The sequence below is a fragment of the Pezoporus occidentalis genome, unplaced genomic scaffold, assembly GCF_034315485.1.
Source record: "Pezoporus occidentalis ecotype Australia unplaced genomic scaffold, CSIRO_AGI_Poc_V1 ctg155, whole genome shotgun sequence".
In the NCBI taxonomy this organism is placed as follows: domain Eukaryota; kingdom Metazoa; phylum Chordata; class Aves; order Psittaciformes; family Psittacidae; genus Pezoporus; species Pezoporus occidentalis.
Genome location: NW_026913372.1, coordinates 1539159 through 1562556, shown reverse-complemented (window position 1 = coordinate 1562556; position 23398 = coordinate 1539159). Strand labels below are relative to the sequence as shown.

Below are 23398 nucleotides of genomic sequence, written 5' to 3'. Positions count from 1 at the left end.
GCCCTGCTCTGGACCTGTGTAGATGATTTTCTAATTCTGCTCAGTAGTTCTTTGTGTTTCCTCCCAGTACTTGCCCTGCCTTTTCCATCTCCCTCTTCCGCTGTCCCAAGGCTGTTTGTTTTTCTAATTTATACAAACATTTCTTGATTGCAGTCTTCTTCTGCAAAATTTTGGGTGGCAATTGTCTGTCAGTGCAGTAAGTATGCTCAGTTGCAGCTGTAATATTAAACAGTAATTAGGAGGGAAACACAGTGCGTGCCCTGGTTTTTGTTGTTGTTTTGTTGTTTTTTTCCTTGTTTGTTTCTCCCCTTTGTGTCAACATTTCATTCAATTTCCTTTGGATGATGTTTCCATAGTCAGTATCACTTGATACAATGACAAAATCCTGGAAACACTTGCAGATTCAGAATTAACTTTGGAGAGTAATAGAGGCTGTGTCAGGTGCAGCTCTGATGGTGTTTAGAAAACTGCTCTTGTTGTAGGCATTCTGTGCTGCCCATTAAAGGCATTTATCAAGTGAAGCAGTCTGATATCAACACTGCTGGCTGCCAGGTAAATCTGTCCCCTCCCCAGGTTTTGCAATACTTAAGTATTTATTTGGATTGGTCTGAAACTTTGTCTTCAGGAGGGATGAAGGGAGAATAAGCTGTACAAACCTCTCTGCTGGAAATTGCACAAGAGGTATTTCAGCTGGGGGCAGGGGTCTGTGCGTCTCTGCTCCCTTTACACGGCTGAAGCTTAATTGGAAAAAAGCAGGAGATAAGGGTGTGCTGTGTAGAACTAGAGTGGAGTTAATTCATGCGGAAGAGCTTGTCTTGCAAGTGGGAGCACTGAGCAGAGAGAAGAAATCTCCTAAAATTCTCTCTAACTCTCCAGATTCCCTGCAGCACTTTGTTGCAGGCTGTGCTGGTGGGAGCTTGTCAGCCCCCCAGGAATGAAGCTGGGGGAAGCAGGGCAGGCTGCGTAGCAACTATGTTGTGAAGTGGTAACAATTCACAAGTAGGGCAGTAACAAAATCGATTTTTCTCCTCTTCAGCTTGGCAGCTCTCCAGGTGCCTGCTCTGACACAATTAAGTGTGTAGCTGGGGAGGGAGGGACTTTGGGTTGATGTGGGGGGGTTATACAAAGAGACAGGAGGTTAATCATTGAACTGATCACAGTGGATGGATTTATTTCTGGACTCAATTTCCCAGGAACTCCACTATCCCACCCTGGGGGAAATGCCTCAGCTGAAGTTTCTCTAGCTCCAGCTTCGTGAATAAAGACCTGTCTCTTTGGAGTTAATCACAGCAGCTCTGTGACTACTGAGTCATCCATCTGCTTCAAGAAAATGTTTGCTGTCCACTTGCTAGCTTTCCATTTCACAAAGCTAAAAGAGGATCAAATAAAAAAGGTAAGATGCAGCATTATGTAATTCCTGTTTTGAAAACTGTTACTCAGATACTGTGGGGTCTGCAGTATGTCATGCAGGCTAAATAATGGTGTTATCTGTTAACGCCATACAGCCAAATGGGGCAAAAAGCATTCTGACCCTAAACCATCTGACAAGTGTGAAGATAGGTCTGGTTAGTGCTTTCCCCTCCAGTTATAAGTTCTCTTTCAGCGATTCAGCAAATGATCTCCAGAAAGGAAAAGTGGTGCTTAAACTTTATCTGGCATGTTGTGGTGTAACCCAGAGGGCAGAAAGGAGCCTCTTGCTGAATTGGTTTGTAAGTGTAGTGTGAAGGCTGGGATTTCTAAAGCTGAGTAGGAATCAGTGTTACTCACATTGTAGCAGGGAAAACTCCTGGGGTCTTTGGGCCAGGACTTTTGGATCTCAGGGGGCAGTTCCAACTAATATTGGTGTGGGTGAAGTGCATGTGTCTCCTCTGGTTCAAACCTGGCTGATCACTCTAATGTTTGTAGATGTGATCTTAGATTACAGTTGGAAAAACTCAAGATGGCCCATATCTGAAGCCATCCGCACTGGGAGTGAGCAAGCTGGTTGCTCTTCCCTAGTCTACTTTAATGGCCATGCTGTAAAGTGTTTTCTGGCTCTCCATCATAAGACCACATGGGACCTGTAAGCTTCTTGGGTCAGAGGTTGCCTGGTTTCTAGACATGTCTGCTGCAGTCCTGTTCTCCTGGCATCTCCACTGGAGTGCTTTCTGTTGGCCATTGCTGCCAGGCTCCAGCCTCTTGTTTTCCAGCCAGCTGGAGACAGGGCTGCCTGCAGACCCATGGTGGGAGATCCAAGGTCCTGGTGGGTAGGTCTGCCTGCACTGCTCATCTCATCAGCAAAGCAAGCAACACTGGATTGTCTTCTCTGTGCCCTTGCTTAAACACAGAGTTGCTTGTTCTTAGGGAGGGCTTCTTCCACTGATTCTGTCTTGAAGAGAAGCATTCCAAGAGAGGTTCTGGTATCTCAACAGTCAGATGTCTGAATCCATCTCTCAGTCATAGACCTTTTATTCCCATTTATTTCCTATTTTATTCCCATTATTTTATGAACAGAAGGGGGCCCAGTGCCTTTTTCTTGTGTGATGATCTGATCTGAGATCTCTCATCTAGACAGCACTATTTCTTCTTATTTTTTTTACTAAGGGAGAGACCTTGTGGAGCAGTGCTTGAATGGAGTGGGCTCTTCAGAGAAACATCCAGAGTGTAGTTGAGGGAAGACTTCCCTGAAGTGAGGACTGTGGAGAGGAAGGGCAGAGGGATTCTGGCAAAGCCATTAAAAAAAACACATGCTTTGTAGAGTTCTCTTTTAAGAAACCCAGGGTAGGCTGTATGGGACTGAGTTGATTTCTCCCCATTAGAAAGAAGGAATGCCTTCCTACTTCTCCCTTCCCAGGCTTATTTGCTCCCTGGTGGCAAGAACAAGGCCTTCCCCACGATGAAAACAGTGCTGTTTCCATAACTGAGGCAAGACACTTAAAAACAAGGACCTACTGTCCTTGTGCAGTAGGGAGGAGGCAGCAAGACAGTTTGGTGTTGCACAGCCTGGCTATTCATGTGTTTACAAGCAAATGGTATGTGAGCAGCCCTTGCTCTGGTTGTAAATCAGGCTAGAGAATCAGCAGGCTTTTCTGAGCTCTGCCTTATCTAGTTCTTCTGAGAGGACTGGCTCCTCCTGTGGTTGTAGGCAAACAGCATGGGGAATGCAGTTGCTGTGGCGAGCTAGTGCATGTTCTTTGCAAACATACATGGTTATTTTTATTACTGTTTAGTTGGTTGTTTGGATTTTTTTCCACAGGGGCTTTTATTTGGGTCTATGTGAAAGTGTGTGAGTGCTGTTTCCTCCAGTCATTGTAATTTCCTGCTTTCTTTCCTTCTTCATTTCTTTTCTTTTTTTTTTTTCTTTTGGTATGCTCCGAAAAGCAGAGCTGGTGCTTGGGCTGGGCTGGTGGATCATACACAGTGATGGGGCCTCAGAAAAGCCTTGGAGGAAATCAAGTGCTTCTGCAAACAAGAGCTACAACAAAAGGTCTAAATAATGGTCTTTTCAAGGCACAGGGGGTATCCAAAGGCAGCTGCTGCTCCTTGCCAACTGTATCCTGTAGTTTAAGATTTTCTCCTCTGTGTGTGTATGTTTTGCTGCTAGATAAGTGCTGGAGTTACTTTCAGAGTCCTGGCTCTTTCAGGTGTGTCATGCTGCCCATCAGTTTAAAATGGGATTATAAATAGGTAATTTGTTTGTACCTCATTAATATAGGTGGCCAATCCAAATTGCAGAAGAGAACAATTTGGCTACAACCTACTTGTTTTCTTCCTTTGTTTAATCTTCTAGACCTCCTTATGTAAATGATACTGATACAATGCTCTGAATAGATTGTGTAAGAATGTAGCCCATGCTGCAAGAGCTGAGTGTGTGTACTAGTGAAGCACTGGGAATTGTCCTACCTTTCTCCCCTGCCTCTAGCCCTGAGTCTCATGTCATGGGAAGCAGGATGTTAGCACAGATTACCCTCCAGAGGACGTCCAGCCGTTTGGAGCACAGAATTATTATGCCTGCCTCACGTTTGTTCATACAGCACCAAAGTCTGGCTCAGCAGAGCATTTAGATGTTGACAGATTCTCATTTTGCTGTGTTAATCCTTTCTTATACCAGCTATGTAGTTTCTAGGCCGCTTTACAGACGTGTATCCAGCCCTGCAGGTAAATGTCAGTCCAAGGAGTGTGTTGTCTTAAAGAAGAAAATGTCAAGTTTTGCCCTGATGAAGCTGTAGAGGAACTGATTAGGTTCTCTACCACTTTATCTGAATGAGTGTTGTTTCATAGATGCTTTGATTTCCTTTAAATTCAGCTGTCTTTTATTTTGATGTATGCTGTGAGTTACAGACCCTTAAGAAAGGATATTTACTGCACCCAAAAATGTGTTTTAGAAGTAACCCTAGAATCACAAGAGAATGGAGGACAGAGCTGGAGTGAGAAGAGGCTTTGAGCTCCAGCCTGACGTGCTAACAAGTTAATTGTCTGTTGAGTGAAGCAGTAGCTGAATAGATGTTTTCAGGTTATGGCTGACATGCTTGGATACTGATGACATTTTCTGACTTGACTCAGAGACGTCAAATTTTCACCAGGTTGAGATATTTTGCAGTTCTAGTTCATTACAGGAGAGGATGGTGTAAAAATAGCTTATCAGAGTCTCATGTAAGTTTGATGGGATATGTATGTTGGCAAGTTATTGAGCCATTGAAAAGACAGCAAACTTTTTAATAGTAATTCACCAAGGCTCCATTAAACATTTTTAAGACAAAGTTTTTATAACAGTAAATGGTCCAGTGATGTTCTGGAGCTTGCTTGCTGGCAATCATGGGAATTTAGGTGCTGAGGTCAAAACAAAATGAGCTTTTAGAATCAGAGAGGTGGGGGTTGCATAGGTTATATGCTCACCTTCAATTTGTTATGTATGTGAAAGGAATTATTTTGTCTCCTTAGGACCTGTTTAGCCTCATGTTCATCAAGTGGGTGGGAATGAGCGTAGTAATTCTTGTCCGACACAATAAGGAGTGCTGCTAGAACTGGAGTTCCAGATTTTCAGATCCTTCATGCCAAACTGCACCCCTCATGGTTAGAAAACTAGTGCAAGTAGCCATGAAGTTCCTGCATTTTCTCTGCTTGCAGAGATAAAGAAAGACTCCCCAGTATACATAGTTCACTGTAGCATGAAAGCAGTACTCATCCCAGCATGCTGCTGAACACTGAGGAACCTTCGTGCAAGTAACACCTTTCATCTTTCCAGGTTGACAGGTACCTGTATCACATGCGTCTCTCCGATGATATCTTGCTGGATGTGATGTCTCGCTTCCAGGCTGAGATGGTGAAGGGCCTGGGGAGAGACACGAACCCTACGGCAACAGTAAAAATGCTGCCATCATTTGTGCGCTCACTTCCAGATGGCTCAGGTGAGTTCGCCTTGCACCATCACAGCAGTGCTGATTTAGGAAGACGGTGGGTTGCTGCCAGTACTCAAGGACAGCACAACAAAGACATAGGGCAATCAGTGGCTTTGGATTACTGCCTGTCTCATGTTGAGAAAGGTGTATATTGAGGAGACAGCAGCATGGGGGAATGCTGGCAGAGCATATTTTCCCTCTACTGGCTGTTTTTTGTCCTACTGCAACTTGCTTGAGGAAAGGACCTAGTAAGTGCTCAGAAAACAGCCTCTTTCTTCCATAAAATGCAGATGTACCCAGTGCAGGCCTTGCTGCAGGAGATGTAGCTGGACACAGCAAGGGCAGCCTCTACAGCTCAGACCCTGCAGTGCAGTGTGCTGCAGGTGGGGGGATGTGCCAGTATTATTGCCCTAGCCTTCATGGAAGGAAGGCAGGATGCTGCAGTGAAACCTCTCAAATTGCAAAGTGGCAGCAACGTTGTGTTTTCAGAGCTCTGATCCCTTATTGCCTTCTGACAGCAAACTCTGCACTGCTTTGTTGTCCTAAAAGGTAATCCCTGCCTGTGCTTCCTTGCCTTCTGCATTGGGAAAATTTGCTTCTGGGTGGGGTCTACCAGGAAACAGCCTGCTCTGCTTCTACAGCTAGATCAGCTAGATCAGTTGCTCCTAAGTTGAGACTTAAACAGAGGGAGAAAGTGCAGTGGTGTGGTAGTATCATCTACCACTATCACCTACCACAGTATCACTACCACACAAGGTGAGGTAGTATCTTGTCTTGTCTGAAGTAGCCTGTCTTGTCTGAAGAAATATGCACATCCAAAATAATCTGGCTCAGTTTGCTCCTGGCATTGCAGGCTGACAGAAGATTATGTTTTTTACCAGGTTTAATCAAGTCTTTGAATCTGTGCAGGAGTCTCTGTCTGGCCTAGGTTAGGACTCAGTGTGTAACAGCTGTGCAGAAACCTTAAGAGAAATATTTGCTTTGTACCTCATTTCTACAGGACTTCATTCTTTCTGAAGGTGAATTTCCTACAGTTAAATGAGAAGTAGCACTTCTAATGGCATATAGGGAATGTAAGGACGTTGACCTGTTGGAGTGAATCCAGAGGAAGGCCACAAAGATAAGAGGGTTGAAGAACCTCTCCTATGAAGGGGGGCTGAGATGGTTGGTCTTATTCAGCCTGGAGAAAAGAAGACTCCAGGGACACCTTAGAGGAGCTTCCAGTACTTAAAGGGGAGCTACAAGAAAACTGGAGAGCGACTTTTTACAAGGGCAGGTAGTGATAAAACAAGGGGGAATACCTTAAAACTGAGAGAGGGGAGATTTAGATTAGATATTAGGAAGAAGTTCTTTATTCTGAAGGTGGTTAGACACTGTGAAGTGTTGGAGATTGCCCAGAGAAGCTGTGGCTGCCCCATCCCTGGAAGTGTTCAAGGCCAGGTAGGATAGGGCTTTGAGCAACCTGGTCTAGTGGAAGGTGTTCCTGCCCATGGCAGTGGGATTGGGACTAGGTGATCTTCATTTGGTCTGTTCCAACCTAAACTTTTCTGTGATTTGGAGGCTAGTCCCTTGAAATGAAGAATATCTGAGAGATATTATATACAGTCCCCTCAAACTGCCTGGCTGGAACTGGACACTTCATTTTGCTGCTACCTTCATCAAAGAAGAAGAAATATTTAGGTCAAGTCTTGCTATCTCAGGTCTCACATGGCACTGACCTTGTCCTGAAATAGCAGGGATCCTCTGAGGTTAGGAGACTTGGAAAATTGCATTTAATATCATCATGTTGCAAGACTTCATGTTCCTCAAGGTCAACTTTGGGCAATGCTCTCCTGGCCTGTGTGACCTTTCTGCTTTGTCAGTGCTGCAGAGTCAAGCTGGGTTGTGTCTTATTGACATACTACCTATTTTAAGTATCACATTGATTTTTCTATTTTTGCTCTTTTGCAAAATCCTGATTGGTTTTGTGTACTGACAAAACTTCCAGCAGGTTTAAACACCTCAAACTTGGCTGGATTTTCCTGTTTGCAATATCAACAAACTTTCAGATACTTCAGTGTCCTCAGTGAAGATACCTGAAGTGACCTGTATGCATCATCAGTTTTTAATCATTTAGGGATTAATGGTCTGACTAATGTCACAGTTTACTGAGTAACTCAGTTGGCCTTCTCACCTTTGTGATATCTAACCATGGAATTATAGGTAGAATTTCCTGCTTCCTTCCCTTTCAGGGCCAGATTTGATAAAATTTAGTCAGGTGTTTGAACTGTGGAACAAAGATCACACAAGGCTATGCACATACCACTGCACTTTCCTTTTGGGAAGGGTGTTCTCCTCTGTGTGGAATAGATAATTTTTTAAAAATTATTATTACTGTACCCCTGAGGCCACAAGTTCTTTTGTCTGAAGTCTCCTGCTAGAGAAAGTGTTCGAGTTAAGAGTGGTGCTGACTGAGAAACAGAGGGGTACTTTTACAGAAACACCTAAAGGTGCTTGGAAATGACTGGTTTTGCCTCACTTGGAAGTTGGCTTCTGCAGTAGACCAAGCCTTAATGTGACTTCAAATCTTGCATCCTTTGCTGGATGTGGGTGATGCTCCCAGACTTTAATTTCCCCACATTTCAGGTGTACGGTTTTGTAGCCCTTCTGTGCTCTGATTGGCTTTGCAGTTGCTTTGGGCCTCCTTTGCAGAAAAGCTTATTCCTCTGCAGCTTGGAAACATGCTGAAAATGAAATTAACTGCGACATAGCAAGCTGGAAGGAGGGACCTGATGCTCTTGCTAAGGTTTGCCAGCTCTGAACCTTCCTGGTGGAGGTGCCAGGCTTACAGGATAAGGACCTGCCATGACGGGGCAAAAGAGCTTGTGGCCATGGTGAGGGAGGGGCCCTGGACTGTGGCTTTCAGCATGGCATCTGGGCCATCCTTCTCAGCCACCACTGCTGATGGTTGCTCACTTGTATTGCAGAGAAGGGTGACTTCCTTGCTGTTGATGTGGGTGGCTCCCTGTTCCGTGCCCACCAGGTGAAGGTGTTTGATGATGGAAAGCAGAGCAGCCAGCTGGAGAACAAGTTTTACCCCACACCCAAGGAGATCACACAGGGCAATGGAGTTGAGGTAGGGCACACAGGATATTCTGTGCTGGTGCTATGCTTGAATGCATGACTGCCAAACACAGTGTGAGTCTGTCTTCTCCTTTCTTGTGCAGCTCTTTGATTACATTGCTGACTGTCTGTTAGACTTCATGGAGACCAAAAACCTGAAGCATAAGAAGTTACCTCTTGGTTTTACATTTTCTTTTCCATGCAAACAGACCAAATTGGAAGAGGTAAGATACAGAAAGAAATACTACTAGCAAACCTAGCTCCTTGCAGAACCTGGAGATGCTGTTGCGTGGAAGTGTTACCCTACGGCCTTTTTTGTGCAGTCATGTTTACATAGCTCTATGGAGAAAGCATGGATGACCATTAGCATATAACTAGACTACCATTTAGAAACTTATTTCCAATCTCAAGGCAATGTGATCTTTAACCTAAAGCTGTTCTTAATCAGTAAGCAACTCATACTAACCATGTGCCTTTATACAAAGACTGTAAAACACATACTTTTGTGTCCTGAAGCATAGTTCTTTTTTTATATTGCTGTCATTCAGTTTCTCTTTTACAGTTGATTCTAACTAGGAAAAACCTCTATCTGAGCTGTTTGAGAGGCTGCATGGGGAAATGAAGGGCTGGTTGCAGTTATTTTTTGGTCTCTTATTCCAGTCTCTCTTTTATTCCTAGGGATTTGGGCTTTGGGTCCCAGCCCTGCAAATGCTTTGTGCTTAATGCTATTAGTTTGTGATGAGCATCAGTGAACAAAGTACAGGGAGAAGCATTTGCAGGGTTGGGACTTCATTTCTGTACCTGTTAATTCTGTTCATACTGACAGGCACCCCAAGGTGAGATGTTCTGACTTTATGGCAAATTCGCATGCTAAAGTTGCAGCTTTTGGGTCACTGGACTGTTACTTTGCAGGGGGTTCTTCTTGCCTGGACCAAACACTTCAAGGTCAGAGGAGTTCAGGACACAGATGTGGTCAGCTCTCTGCGCAAGGCCCTCCAGAAGCATAAGGCAAGTTTTGTACCTGCAGGAGGTGAACCTGACTGGCCACAGATTGTCTTCTTGGGAGATCAACTCTTGGTGTGTGGGTTGTTTTTGGAGTTGTCAGACATTCTTCAAGGACTGCCAGTTGCAAATTCCCAACATGGCTTTGTATCTAGTAGATCTGTCTCTGCTTTGGAGGTGAAGCTGTGTAAGGGATTGTAACTCAGGCTGGGCTGGTCAGTCTAACAGTGATGGCAACTGCACACTGATAAACTGGGCTGGCTGTGACAGTGGACCAGTATGGCCCCGTCTGACTGAGCAAAAGGGAATGTGTTGTGAAACAATTTGGTAAGATGTGGATACACCCTGTGTATCCTGTGTTTCGTACCCTGACTTATGGGGTGAAGGTTGGGAGGGGGAAGCTTTCATTTAAAATTGGCACATACAACTCTATCAGTGCTTGCCTGTCCATTTCAGTCTGTAGGTTGGAGTCCGTGATTGTAAGACAGCAGTAAGCATGATTAAATCTGCCCTTGAACCAGTGTATACCTTTGGATAACATTATGTTTTAGTATTTTTGAAAGTCTTATTGGAAAGCTTGGTGCTATTGGTAGCACCATCTAAGAAATACAAAGTATCTTTCCATACCTTGACATCTTTGTAAAAAATGAGGAAATTCTTTTTTCTCGCATGATAAAAATACATCCTTGATTTTGGTTTTTAGTTCACTTCTTTCTCTGCATCTGTCTTGCTGTAATTAGCAGGATCAAAGGATCTGAGAGTTGCTGGGTGAAGTCTGCCCCCTTGCTAATGTTGGCATCCGAGTTACAAGAATCCTGTGCTAACTTTGATTTTACTTTACCAAGTTACTGCAGTGTGAAAGGAAAATCGCACAGCTTTGATGGAAAGGCTTTTTACTTGAGTGTGGTATTGGTGCCTGGTTTTGTGTTAAATAACTGCATTTATGTATGTATATTTTCTATCCCATTTGGTAGGATCTGCTCAGGTAGTAGAACATTATCCTATTGTGCAGTTCATAGGACAGATATATGGGTGCTAGAATATCACAGAATTCAAACCAACAACACATTGTTTTTCTAGCAAACGAGATTGGATTGGGTAAAAACAAATCCTGTGAGCAAAGATCCTGGCTGGCCAAGCACTTGAGAATTCAGAGATATCTGTTACTTCACAGAGTTGTGGGGATAATGTTATAAAAGGAAATAGTATGTCTTTCAACTGAAGAGCTTTCCTGAACAAAGCCTTCAGAGTATGACCAATGGAGTATGCCTGCATGTTGTTGCTTCAACACACAGGAGGCTTTCTAAGATTTTTTTTGTGTTACTTGCCCATCTTTATGCTATTAGGACATAGACGTTGATGTTTTGGCAGTAGTCAATGACACTGTGGGAACCATGATGACTTGTGGATATGATGACCAGCACTGTGAAGTTGGACTCATAATTGGTAAATTTTTCTGATCACTAAGTAGTCTTTTTCTCCTCAGTTGTTAAATTCTAAAAAAAACTGTAGTCAAAGGGAATGTCCCAGTACAGGAAAGAGCAGGAAGAAAATGGAAAAAAACAATTATTTTCAAAGATTTTCAGATTTTCAAGCCTGGCTGCCTTCTGTAAAGCAGCTGTTTTTATGCTGATCACATTGCCATCAAATGCCACAGTCCCCATTTTGCCTGGGTTCAGCTGTGACCAGCATACTAAACTTTTCTGCTGACTGTATAGAAAATTAGTGTTTGTCTGTCTAGAGAAAGCTGAATTCCTCTCACGTCTGGTAGTTAGGATCAGCTATGTTTTCCACAATATCTCCACTTTGTGCACTGTGGTGGCTTTTTAAGACACATAGAAATACATTTGAAAAAGAAAATATTTTTAAACAATCCAAGCCTTAGATTAATTTCTAGAGTTTTTTTATTCACTGTGAAATGATTATTTAACCACAGGGTTAGGTATTTATATTTGCTTTCAAAGACAATATGCTAACTTATTTTCAAATATGTGGACTTAAACAAAAAGCAAACCTGGAACAAGGAAGTAACTTATCTGCACTGTCTCCAATATTCACAGGAACTGGCACTAATGCATGCTACATGGAGGAAATGAGGCACATCGATCTGGTGGAAGGTGATGAAGGGCGAATGTGCATTAACACAGAGTGGGGTGCCTTTGGAGATGATGGTGCTTTGGATGACCTCCGCACAGAGTTTGATCGGGAGCTTGATTTGGGATCTCTCAATCCTGGAAAACAATTGTAAGTGATTCCCTGGCTGATTTGCCTGAGCAGTCTTGAGTTCCGTGAGTGTGTTTCCAGGAGCCCTTTTGGAACAGGAATTAGATTACGTGAACCCAGTTTGACTTGATGCTGATTCTGGCCTATCCAGACCTCCCCTTCTGAAATGGGAAGAATGAGTAACTTTTACACTTCCCAGCCTCGCAGGCCAAGGGATTGCTGCTGCAGTTGCTAATGTGTTGTTAAAAACAGGTGGTTGCTCTGGTATGATGCTGTGGAGGAGTAAAGACAGGAAGAAGGTAAACAAACGGCATATTTAAAGCATGGTTCATCAAAATTGCTTCTACTGGCTGAGCTGCTCTCAAGTCTTTTGAAAATTCTCTTTAATTCCTCATTTATCTTGAGGAGCTGGGTCCCAGTACCTCAGAATGCACCCCATCTACAACTTAGCTCCCAAACTCCTTTTGTACATGCTTAAATGTGATCAACCTGCATAAGAGTGTAAGATGCTTATGCTTGAATTTTCATACCTTTGGCTAGCAGGTAATCCTTTGTGTGTAATCCTTCTTGTGCCCCATTCCAGGTTTGAGAAAATGATCAGCAGCCTGTATTTGGGGGAACTTGTAAGACTCATTCTCCTAAAGATGACAAAAGAGGGTCTGCTTTTCAATGGGAAGGTGTCAACGGCTCTGCTTACTAAGGGCAAGATTGAAATGAAGCATGTGTCTGCAATGGAAAAGTAAGAACCTGCAATATGGTGTTTGAGAGTGGCTGTTATTCTTTCACAAGCACAGCAATGATAGTGAACATATAATTATAATCCATGAATACTGGGAACAGTCCTGAACTTTTTACTTGATTTTGCTTTTGCCTAGGAAGTAGGAAATAGGAATTGGTGGCAGGTCAACTTTTAGCAAAGTACCACAGTAGAAAATGTGTTGTTAACCGTCACAGATGCAGGTTGTTTAAATAACCTCTTTGGAGACCTAAGTACATTGGATGATTGTTGCAGTTCTGAGTTTCTGTGATGTGGGAACACTGGGGTTGGGGAGATGTAGCACAGACTCTGGATCAGCTAATGGATGACCACATGGAAAACTGATGGATTCTAGTGTTTTGAAGAGGAATCCTAATCCTTATTGTTACTCCAGGAATAATTTTCTTTGTTGTATTGAGTGAGCCTGTACATCCATTCCTGTGCTGTCCTTCTACAGGCTAAATATTTTATCCTGCTCTCTTCTTTGCTAGCTAATTGGTAAATCTTACCAAAAACTGAACCTCAGGAAGCAGCCTCTTAAAAGTCTGGTCTGTCCCGCGGGTACTTCAGAATCCTTGCATTAGATGATGTGTTCTTTTGTTTTGGGGTAGATATAAAGAAGGACTGAGCAACACAAAAGAGATCCTTACAGAACTGAACCTGTTTCCCTCTGAAGAGGACTGCATCGCTGTTCAGCATGTCTGCACCATTGTTTCCTTCCGCTCCGCCAACCTCTGTGCTGCTGCCCTGGCAGCCATACTGACACGACTAAGGGAGAATAAAAAACTGTTGAGGATGCGAACCACTGTTGGGATTGATGGGGGACTCTATAAAACCCACCCCCAGTAAGTAATTAAAGGGGATTTGGTAATCGCTGGCCACATGCTTGTGTGCAAAGACTTGCCATCTGCATATATGTGTGGCTTTTCAGGGATCTGCTAGTTTTGCTGCAGGGCTGGGGTGAGATCTGGTGCAGTGCAGAGGATCGGAGTGGTTTAGTTATGGCAAGGCTGCCTTAGGAGCTTTAGAACTTGGTGTGGGGTGGCAACAACATGACACATGGGATAATGGTGTCTGGAGAAGAGCAATTGATTCCTCAAGTGACTCTTGGTCTCCAGGGCACTTGTACTTCACTGGGTTCCATCAGCTGGATGGAAGTCTAATTCCAGATGGAGGTTCTCACCCTCTGTGATTGTGACTGTTGTTGCCTGGTTTTTCTCCAGTGTCCTCTCTTGGCACTGGCACATGTTTAAGAGGTATATTCATGTTCCTGTAAGTGTACAGGTTCTGCAGAACAGCCAAAAATCAGGATTGTTTTATCCATCTCCTAGACCAGTTTCTGACCTTACATGCTTCTCTTGACTGTGCTTCAGCACTTGCACTGTTTCGTGTGTGCATGTACTGGGAATGTATGTGAAGTAAACCAAGCATGAAATGCTTGTGAGAATCTAAAGAAACTCTTTGTTCCTGTAGATATGCCAAACGTCTGCACAAAGTGGTGAGAAGGCTGGTCCCAAACTGCGATGTTCGGTTCCTCCTCTCTGTGAATGGCAGTGGGAAGGGGGCTGCCTTGGTCACAGCAGTGGCTTACAGGCTGGCTGCTCAGCGTAAGCAAATTGATGCTGCTCTTGCACCATTTCTGCTGTCCCTGGAGACCCTCAGAGAAGTTAAGAACAAGATGAGGACTGAGCTAGAATATGGGCTAAAGCGAGATACGCAAGCCAGTGCCACAGTGAAGATGTTACCCACATATGTCTGTGGGACACCGGATGGAACAGGTGGAGTCATTTTCTGGTTACATGTTGGTTGTTCAGGAAAGCTGCTTGTCTGTCTTCCGAGGGGAATATGCCAGTTGTTCTGGAAAAAGCCAGGGTGATTTATGTTGGCAAACTGGTGCTTCCCGAGATGTTATCTGGCTGACCCTTCAGGCACGCGCTAGCAGGCTGGTGGGATAAATGCTATAGGGAGCGGTGTGCTGTCACTGGCACAAATGAAGTTTCTTGGGGATGTATGGCAGGGTATACCTTTCTGACTGGCAAACAGGCTACCAGAAGAAAAAAATGAAATACCTTCCTTTTCTTACAGAGAAAGGAAAGTTCCTTGCCCTTGATCTTGGTGGGACAAATTTCAGAGTTCTGCTGGTCAAAATCAGAAGTGGAAGAAGAAGATCAGTGCAAATGTATAACAAAATCTTTGCCATTCCTTTGGAGATCATGCAAGGGACAGGAGAAGAGGTAACCTTTAATGAACTTTTAACTGATCTGGCCAAGGCCTGTTACATATGATTACTATGAGATTTATGTACTTTTTTTTCCTTCCAGCTCTTTGACCACATTGTCCAGTGCATAGCAGACTTTCTGGAGTATATGGGGATTAAAGGTGCTCGCCTGCCTCTGGGATTCACCTTCTCCTTCCCATGCAGGCAAGCCAGCATTGATAAGGTGAGAACTGCAACACAGAATGGGTCAAGTGGCAGCTGTGAATCTTTTTGGTAAATGGCATCATTTTGGATGAGGGTGACTTGTTGGTTTGGAAACTGCACCAAAAAGCTATTCTTCTACATGCTTTCTTTCAAACAGGGCTTTACAAGGTTAGGAGGGGAGGGAAAAGCCTATTTGTCTTTAAAAATAATATTTCACTTGTTTTGTGGGGGTTTTATTACTTTATCGGGCAAATTAATTGTGCTTCATGAGAAAGTCATCATCCTATAGAAATACAGGAGGTAGAATTTAACCTTCTTTAATCTGCTAATAGATGGATGTTACTTGGTTTTGTTCTATAAAAATTAAGCTCTTATGATTGTGAAATAACTACATATTTATAGTAGCCCAAGAATCTCAAATGCTGCCTTAACTCTTCAATGGCAAGAGATAACATGTGTCTCCTTCTACTTGCTCAGCTGCAATCCCAGGGTGTTTCCCTAACTGTGCTGCCCAATTCTGACTATATAACTTCTGCACTGTATTAGTTTCTTTTTGTTGAGTGTCAGTGGGCAGAACTGAGCTAGCTTTTCAGCTTGGGAGAGTTGGCTTTTTGACAGATATCTTCATCTTTCCAGATCTAATGCAAGAAAAAAGAAAAGCCAGGAAAAAATTATTATCAGATATTCTGATGCTTCTCCAAAGGAGGGTGGGGAAGGTTGTGTTGCTTAATTCTAGTCAAATATGTAGAATACTGGGGAAATGATAGGCTCCTAATTTATTGAATATTATTATGTCCTGTTGGGTTTCACAATAACATCTAAGTCTTAGCTTCTAGTCTCTTCTGTCTCAACTTCCAGATCACAGTTGAGAGTTTAGCAAAAAAGTGGGGAGACAGCTCAATATGCCTTCTAAACCTAGTATTTCCAAGCATAGTATTTAGGTCTTGACAAATTATGAGAAAACAAATTCCAAATCAGTGGTGGTAAACTGAGTGAAATACATCTGTGTCAGGGTCCCACAGTATGTCACCCTGTGTGTTTGGTCTTTTACTGTTGCTAGAACTTGAGGGTTTTTTTAAGAGCAGCTTTTTCTCTCAGTTGCCCTCTTTTTTTCTTATTTGGACAGACAGTCCAGAGCCAATCACCGAGTGGAAGGTTAATTACTTCATGTAATCTGGAAATCTACTTCTGTCAGGCCACATCACTGCCCAAAAAAAAACCCCAAATTAGTGTTGGCCTGGAGTACTGGGATCGTACCAAGTGTCCTTCAGTAAACTAGCCAAAAATTAACAGAGGATGTTCATTAATGTTTGTTGGGTGTCTGATTATTTAAAGCAAAAGTATTTTTTAGTCTTTCCCATTATTTAGATAATGCAGTGCCTTCATGCACAGAAGGTTTTCCAAATGAGAGTATTAGAAGGCACTGAGTTGGTAGTGTCTTGATAAATAGCTGAGTAAACCTGGAGTCACTACTGTCAGCAGTTGAGTAACAAACGTACCCTTGCACACACTCTGCATGAGACACTCAGAGTAACCTGTCCAGGGAAATACATTTAAAAAAAATCGTGGAGCATGTGTGGAGATAAAAATAGGTTGATGCTTGGAAGGTACAGTCTTCTCTCTATCTTCACTTGTATTTTCTTCCTCGTCTGTTTCAGGGAACACTTGTGGGATGGACAAAAGGTTTCAAGGCGACAGACTGTGAGGGAGAAGATGTTGTTGATATGCTGAGAGAGGCCATCAGGAGAAGAAATGTGAGCTATTATTTTCTGTTCTCTTTGGTGTATTTAATGCACTCTCCCTCTTCCTCTGGGACACCACTACTGATTGTGACTTGTGTTTTAGGAGTTTGATTTGGACATTGTAGCAGTGGTGAATGACACCGTTGGGACAATGATGACATGCGGATATGAGGATCCAAACTGTGAGATTGGCCTTATTGCAGGTACAATCATATTGAAGTGACCACTGTAGAAGTAAGCATGCATGTAGGTGCTAGGTCTCACACCCTATTTTAGAATTTGTAAAACAGCATCTTTTATTTGAGTTTGATGTATGGTGTTACTAATCAGTTGGGGTTCTTGGCAGGTTTGTATGGTATTCAACAGAGGCATAACACCCGTAGCAGATAGGATCCTGAATCTATTGGACTTTAGATCATATCTCTAATAGTGCATAGTAAGTGTGTGTGTCGTGGTTTAAACCCTAGCCAGACAGCTTGTTCACTCACTCCCAGTGAGTGGTGCTGGGCTGAGAGCAATTGAGGCCCCCAAACCCCCCCCCCCCCCCCCCCCCCCGGGGCTCTCCCTTTCCCCACTCCCAGAGGAACAGGGAGGATCAAAAGAGTGCAGCTCCCACAGGTTAAGACAAGAACAGTCCAGCAACCAATGTACAACACAAATGAATACAATACCACCAGCCAAGAAATGAGTCTGACCCAGAAGCCGGTGTCCTTCCGAGTAACTCCCAGTTAACTCCCACCCCAGCCATGACGTGCTGTGGTATGGAATACCTCTTTGGCTAGCCTGGGTCAGGCGCCCCGTCTCTGCTTCCTCACAGCTTCCCCTCCTCCCTGGCAGAGCATGAGCCTCACAAAGTCCTTGGTCAGGGTAAACGTCACTTAGCAACAACCAAAAACATCGGTATCACCAGCACTGTTCCCAGGCTGGAAGTCAAAACACAGCACTGCACCAGCTACCATGAAGGAGAAAAATGACTGCTACTGCTGAACCCAGGACAGTGTGCATGGTAAAATAATATAAGAACAGCACACAGAACATGAATCCTTGTTTGAACAGATTTACTGCTTAGCAAGATCATAGGCCTTGGAACAAACAAGTATATTTAAAAATCTGGATTAATTATTTTTGGGTCATCTAGATGATTCCCCCAGTAGGTACCTCCAAGTTTTCAGCCAGAATTACATCTAAGCATGTAAGGTCCTAGACTCACAGAATGGTTAGGGTTAGAAAGGACCTTAAGATCATCTAGTTCTAACCCCAACACCTCACACAAGACTATGTCACCCAAGGATCTGTCCAACCTGTCCTTGAAAGCTGCCAGGGATGGAGCATTTACCACTTCTTTCAGCAACCTGTTCTAGTGCCTCACCACCCTCACAGTAAAGAACTTCTTCCTTATGCCTAACCTGAAAATATCTGAAGCCCCATTTGGAAAACAGACTCTTCCAAGTGTCCAAGTACACCAGCTATCACATTTCATTTGGAGAACCGGTTCTTGTATTAGTTGTTGTAACCGATGTTGCAAGTGGTTAAGACCCTGCTCACCAGCTCATTTCAGACTTTGTAACTGCTTGACTGGCTCTTGGCAGTGTTAGCTTTTGAGAGCATGCTGTCATGCAAGATGATGTGTGGTACATTACAGCCAGAGTGGCAGCAGTTACTGATGGCTTCCATGTGTTTCAGCTGCTACTTCATTTTTCTGGCTGAAGCCTTGTCATTTCTTTCATCCTAGGAACAGGCAGTAATGTGTGCTACATGGAGGACATGAAAAACATAGAAATAGTGGAAGGGAATGAAGGAAAAATGTGCATTAATACAGAATGGGGAGCATTTGGTGACAACGGCTGCATTGACAACATCAGAACAAAATATGATAAAGAAGTAGATGAAGGCTCACTAAACCCAGGGAAACAGAGGTAAATGTGATGGTTCTGATGCCAAGATCCTGAAGAAGTCAGTCTTTGAGACACACTGGCTACTTTTAAAAATGTGCTTAATGAGTGAATAATAAGAAAGGAAATTTTAATATTACATTTAATTTGTTGCATGGTAAGTAATGCAGATATCCAGGACAAAAAAAACAAAGATGTACATTTGTTTCTGTTACCACAGCACTGATTTCACCTTAAGGCAGTTACCAAACGGTACTGCTCTTAAGATTTCCCTGCAAAGTGTAGGCCTTGCTGTGTTCCTCCTCTTAGAGTGTTTTTTCAAAGGTAAAAATACAGCTTGTGCAAGAGGATAAACTGAACCTGACCATTCTTCATTTGGTAAAGACAGCATCAATTACATATGACTTATTGGTGAATGCATATGCTTCGTTATGCACTCTGGCTTTCGCACTACGTTCTGTTTAATATTGCAAGTTTTTCTTTTCTAGTTCTGCTACCTTTTAACATAGGTAAATGTTTTGTAATTTGTCGTAGTTTAAACCCAGTCAGGTAACTTGTTCACTCACTCCCCCCCTTCTTGCCCTCCCCCTACTCCCGGAGGGACGGAGAGGAGAATCAAAAAGAATGCAACTCCCACAGGTTGAGATAAGAACAGTTTAGTAACTAAGGTATAACACAAATCACTACTGCTACCACCAATGATAATAATGATAAAGGAAATAACAAGGGAAGAGAATACATCATCTCACCACCAGCCGACCGATTCGCCCCCCCCAGCCCGACCAAGCTCTGACCGATACCTCCTCCAACCCCTCAGTCTTTCCGGCTCACTCCCAGTTACCTCCTGGGCATTGCTGTGGTGTGGAATATCTTTGGTCAGTTTGGGTCAGGTGTTGTTCTTCCTCCCAGCTTCCCCTCCTCCCTGGCAGAGCATGAGGCTCACAAAGTCCTTGGCCAAACCAAAACATCGCTTGTTATCCTTTTGAAAGTCAAAACATTGCACTGCACCAGCTACCAAGAAGGGGAAAAATGACTGCTACTTCTGAACCCAGGACATAATTAATATTTGTACTTGAAGTCACTGCAACATGATTTTAATGGTTGAAAGATGGAGTTCAATGGGTATTGCTGTGCAAGCTTTTACTGCCTTTTTAGAGTTGATAGGGCATGAATGTACCACTCATGTTAAACAGAGCTAACATTCATGTACATCTCTTTAAAAGCATTTTTTTTTTTTTAATAACACAACAGGTATGAAAAAATGACCAGTGGAATGTACCTAGGTGAAATAGTAAGGCAAATCTTGATTGACTTAACCAAACAAGGACTGCTGTTCAGAGGACAGATTTCGGAATCACTCAGGAAAAGAGGCATATTTGAAACAAAATTCCTGTCTCAGATTGAGAGGTAAAGTCGTTAGATTTACGTTATTTAAATCCCTAAGGTGGTCTGGGACCTCTAGAAAATAGTTTTCTACAAGTCTTCTTTCCCTCAGGAAGTCAATTGTAGCTGTCTTCTTTGTGTACCTCCCTCCTCCTCTCCCATCCCCTGAATAAAAGCCAAAAAGGAGAACTGTGGGAGTTCCAGAATTATTCTGTAATTCTGTGAATTATCATTTTCTGTCCATGCAGCTGTGTTATCTTGGATGCCTTAACCATCAAGCACGATTATACTTGGCTTGTTTCTTGTAGGACTTAAAATAGTGCTTATTTAAAAAATAAAAAGTCAGTGATGTATGAATACTCCATGAATATGTGCTTATCTTCATATTTGTGCATGATTGCAATGGTTTTCCAGGCTATTTGAAACCCTTTCTACTGTTGAAAACCTTGAAAGGTAGTGTCCCAGCCTTGAGATCAAAAATAATGCAATCAGGTGGCTGATATGACTTAGCTCCCTCATGACTTTGGAGGTTAGGTAAATAACTACTGTTTGTGCCTTCTGGAAATACAGTCTAACATAACAAAGGGCATGCCAGGAGCAAGTCTTCATTCTGAATTCAGGTTGGAATCTACCTGGAAACAATTGGAAGGTGTTAGAGCTGGAGAAGTAGTCCCATTTCCTGGGAATCTTAGCTGTAAGACTTCCATTTGCATGCTGCCAAAGCTTTTCCTAATGCCTTGCTGCTGCATGCGTTTCCCTCTATGCAGTGACCGGCTTGCCCTCCTCCAAGTCCGGCGAATTCTGCAGCAGCTGGGCCTGGACAGCACATGTGAAGACAGCATCATTGTGAAAGAGGTGTGTGGAGCTGTTTCGAAAAGAGCTGCCCAGCTCTGTGGGGCAGGACTGGCTGCTATTGTAGAGAAGAAGAGAGAAAACAGAGGTGTGGAGCGCTTGCAAATCACCGTTGGAGTGGATGGGACTTTGTACAAGCTCCATCCCCAGTGAGTACCTTGGTACCATACCACTTCCCTTTGCTGTTTGCTCATTTCCACTGTTAAAACATACTGATCTGTACCAGACTTCTGCCAAGGTGGGAAAAAATGAGAGAAGGAATAAAGATCTAACATATTTCCCTGCATTTCTCTTGCCTAGCCAAAGGATCAATACCTGAAAAGTCAAGTCTAGCTACCACTGTGAGACTTCTCGGGGGTGTTGAGTGAGCTTACTCCTCCAATATTAATTTTTTTCCAAAGTTTTGGGGGACTTCTGCAGTATCTGGGTGTCCCAGATGAAAGTCTGTATTGAGTTTTTGGAGTGGAGTAAGTATTTCGTAAGCAAGGCCTAGAAGTAGATGCAATAGCTTTTCACTTGGCAGAAGAGAGCCTCTTCCATGATCTCTAAAGGCAAGGGAGGTCTCTGGCATCATGCTGAACAAAATTAAAACGAAGAAAGAGAATTAAGTTTTGATTGTGTACAGAATCTTTTATCTATCATGAACAGGAGGAAAAACAAACAAAAAGGGATCCTGTGGAGAACCAGTAGATGTTGGCTGAAGTTATGGTTACTTGATAATATATAAAGATCTCAGGCCAGAAAGCAGCTTCTAAAATGTTCTGTTCTTCTCTCCTTTTCCTTTCAGTTTTTCTAGGGTCCTGCAGGAAACAGTGAAGGAATTGGCACCTCAGTGTGATGTGACTTTCATGCTTTCTGAAGATGGAAGTGGGAAGGGAGCTGCCCTCATTACTGCAGTAGCAAAAAGATTGCATTATGTTGGACAGAAGTGAAAATGAGAGGTCAAGTAATTTCAGCACTGCTAGGCACGTGCTCTAGAGATTTGTTGAGCGCAAAGATAGCTTTGCCAGACACCAGTACACAGGTACCTGTTTTCAGGGAGCAGCTAGTTTTGGCCAACCACTATTGTGGACTTTTGTCCTTTGGTAAGTGGGATCAGATGTTTCTGCTCCCCACTGGCATTATATCTTGGCACACCACAGCCTACTCAGTTCTGTACTTTCTGCAATGCATCTATAATGCACATGGGAGAGTGAAAACAAAGCAAAATGATCAACCCCAAATGTGTCTTTTTACAATGGCTAATTAAGCTACTGCACCACAACAGAGTTTACCATCTGTTTCTTAGGATTTCTGTGTGGTTTAGTTTTGGCTTGGCCTGGCTCAAGGAAAATTGAGATCCTGATGTTGCAGCTATCTAGTGGACATACTTTTTCAATGATTCACAGGTTTACAATAAATCTGCAGGTAAAATAAATTAATGGACTTTGATCAGTGATGCTCCCCCCTCCGCTACACTGGTTGCAGGTGCATTGTAATGTAATGCTTCCCTGAGTACAAGATGCATGTTTAATAGATGAATGTAAAGGAAAAAAATATGATTCCACAAAATATGAGTTTGTGTCAAAATACATTAGTGCATCTGAGTGCACATAAACCTAAACCAATGCTGAATGATTTTGACTGTGGCTGATTCTTTTGATACTGGAGGAAAGAAAGAATGTAGAAGCAGCTACAGGGTCTGCTATGTTAATTTTTGGGCTGCCAAAGTAGTTGTGTCAAAAGAAAAAAAAAAAAATCACCTGAATTTCTGAAATTCTCCTCTTTGTTTTCCCTTTAGTTATCTCCTTGCCTGCTCATGAGAGGATAGTTGCCAGTTTGTGGAAGGGAGCTTATCCTTGGTTTTAATTTGCTTTCGCTGGCTGCTCTGCCTATGTGTAGTCTGTTGTAAATAAACCTGTGGTGCTGTGAGCCTTTGCTTCTCTGTCTAGTGCCTCTTCTGAGTTGTGGGAAGAACATGCAGGCAAGTGGGAGCTTTCTTTAAACCTATCTATAGCGGGACTCAACAGCACTGCAGTTATTATGAAGGTGGCTTGTAGATAGAGCCCATGTGCTTGTGTGATCAAACATCGCTCACCTGATTTGCCTATCTCAGAATAAACTGAAACAATAATATGGTACAGAGAAGCAGCAAATTTGTATCCTGCTCGTCTCTGTTCTCAAGTATTCCCGTATCTCTTTTAATCCTTTCTTCTTGGGTATTTGCTTCTTTTCAGGCTGGCATCAGAAAGTGGGGTCAAGAGATGTGCTTTAAACCTAGTTAGGTCAAAAGTAACTATAGTGCAGGGGGATAAGCAGTTGGGTTTATGTAATAATCTTTAACAAGGCTATTTGGTTTAAATTTAGCAATGGCAAATTCAAAATTTGAAGCCATAGACATTTCCTGTTTTGTAGTTCTTTAAAGAAACATGTCAGCAGCTTTATGTCTGTGTTGGAGTCACTGGATAGGTAAAAAATAGTACTTGTAAGTAATTTCCACTTCTGAAGGAATTCCTTGTGGTGCTGAGCTCACTAGACTGAACAAGGGGTAAGAGACCCATAACAAACTTGTATTATGTTTTAATGTTTTCCTCCTTTTGTCAAGAAACGTAGTATTTTACTTTTTCTTTATATTTCAGAAACTAAAGCTTTCTATATAGTGGAGG

At 42.9% G+C, this 23398-nt stretch overlaps 1 protein-coding gene across 2 annotated transcripts; it reads left to right on the top strand.

Moving 5' to 3' along the window:
* Positions 1–598: 598 nt before the first annotated feature.
* Positions 599–22664, top strand: LOC134160050 (hexokinase HKDC1-like). Of its 2 annotated transcripts, XM_062611671.1 has the most exons (19): positions 599–681; positions 1194–1393; positions 5225–5387; positions 8345–8493; positions 8585–8704; positions 9393–9488; positions 10829–10928; positions 11543–11726; positions 12289–12444; positions 13074–13307; positions 13936–14240; positions 14548–14696; positions 14784–14903; positions 16543–16638; positions 16730–16829; positions 18359–18542; positions 19770–19925; positions 20669–20902; positions 21541–22664. In XM_062611671.1, the coding sequence occupies exons 2-19, from the start codon at positions 1331–1333 to the stop codon at positions 21683–21685; spliced, it is 2754 nt and encodes a 917-aa protein (XP_062467655.1). In that variant the 5' UTR covers positions 599–681; positions 1194–1330; the 3' UTR covers positions 21686–22664. The 2 variants fall into 2 exon arrangements, with proteins under 2 accessions (XP_062467655.1, XP_062467654.1); XM_062611670.1 differs by lacking the exon at positions 599–681 and having other exon boundaries at positions 1125–1393.
* Positions 22665–23398: the final 734 nt, after the last annotated feature.

What these genes read in the sequence shown, in the direction of transcription:
- LOC134160050 (XM_062611671.1), top strand. Translation starts at nt 1,331, where the DNA reads ATGTTTGCTGTCCACTTGCTAGCTTTCCATTTCACAAAGCTAAAAGAG. An exon ending in TGGGACACCGGATGGAACAG is followed by an intron (nt 14,241 to 14,547) that starts GTGGAGTCATTT and finishes CTTTTCTTACAG; the next exon opens with AGAAAGGAAAGTTCCTTGCC. An exon ending in TGAGATTGGCCTTATTGCAG is followed by an intron (nt 16,830 to 18,358) that starts GTACAATCATAT and finishes CTTTCATCCTAG; the next exon opens with GAACAGGCAGTAATGTGTGC.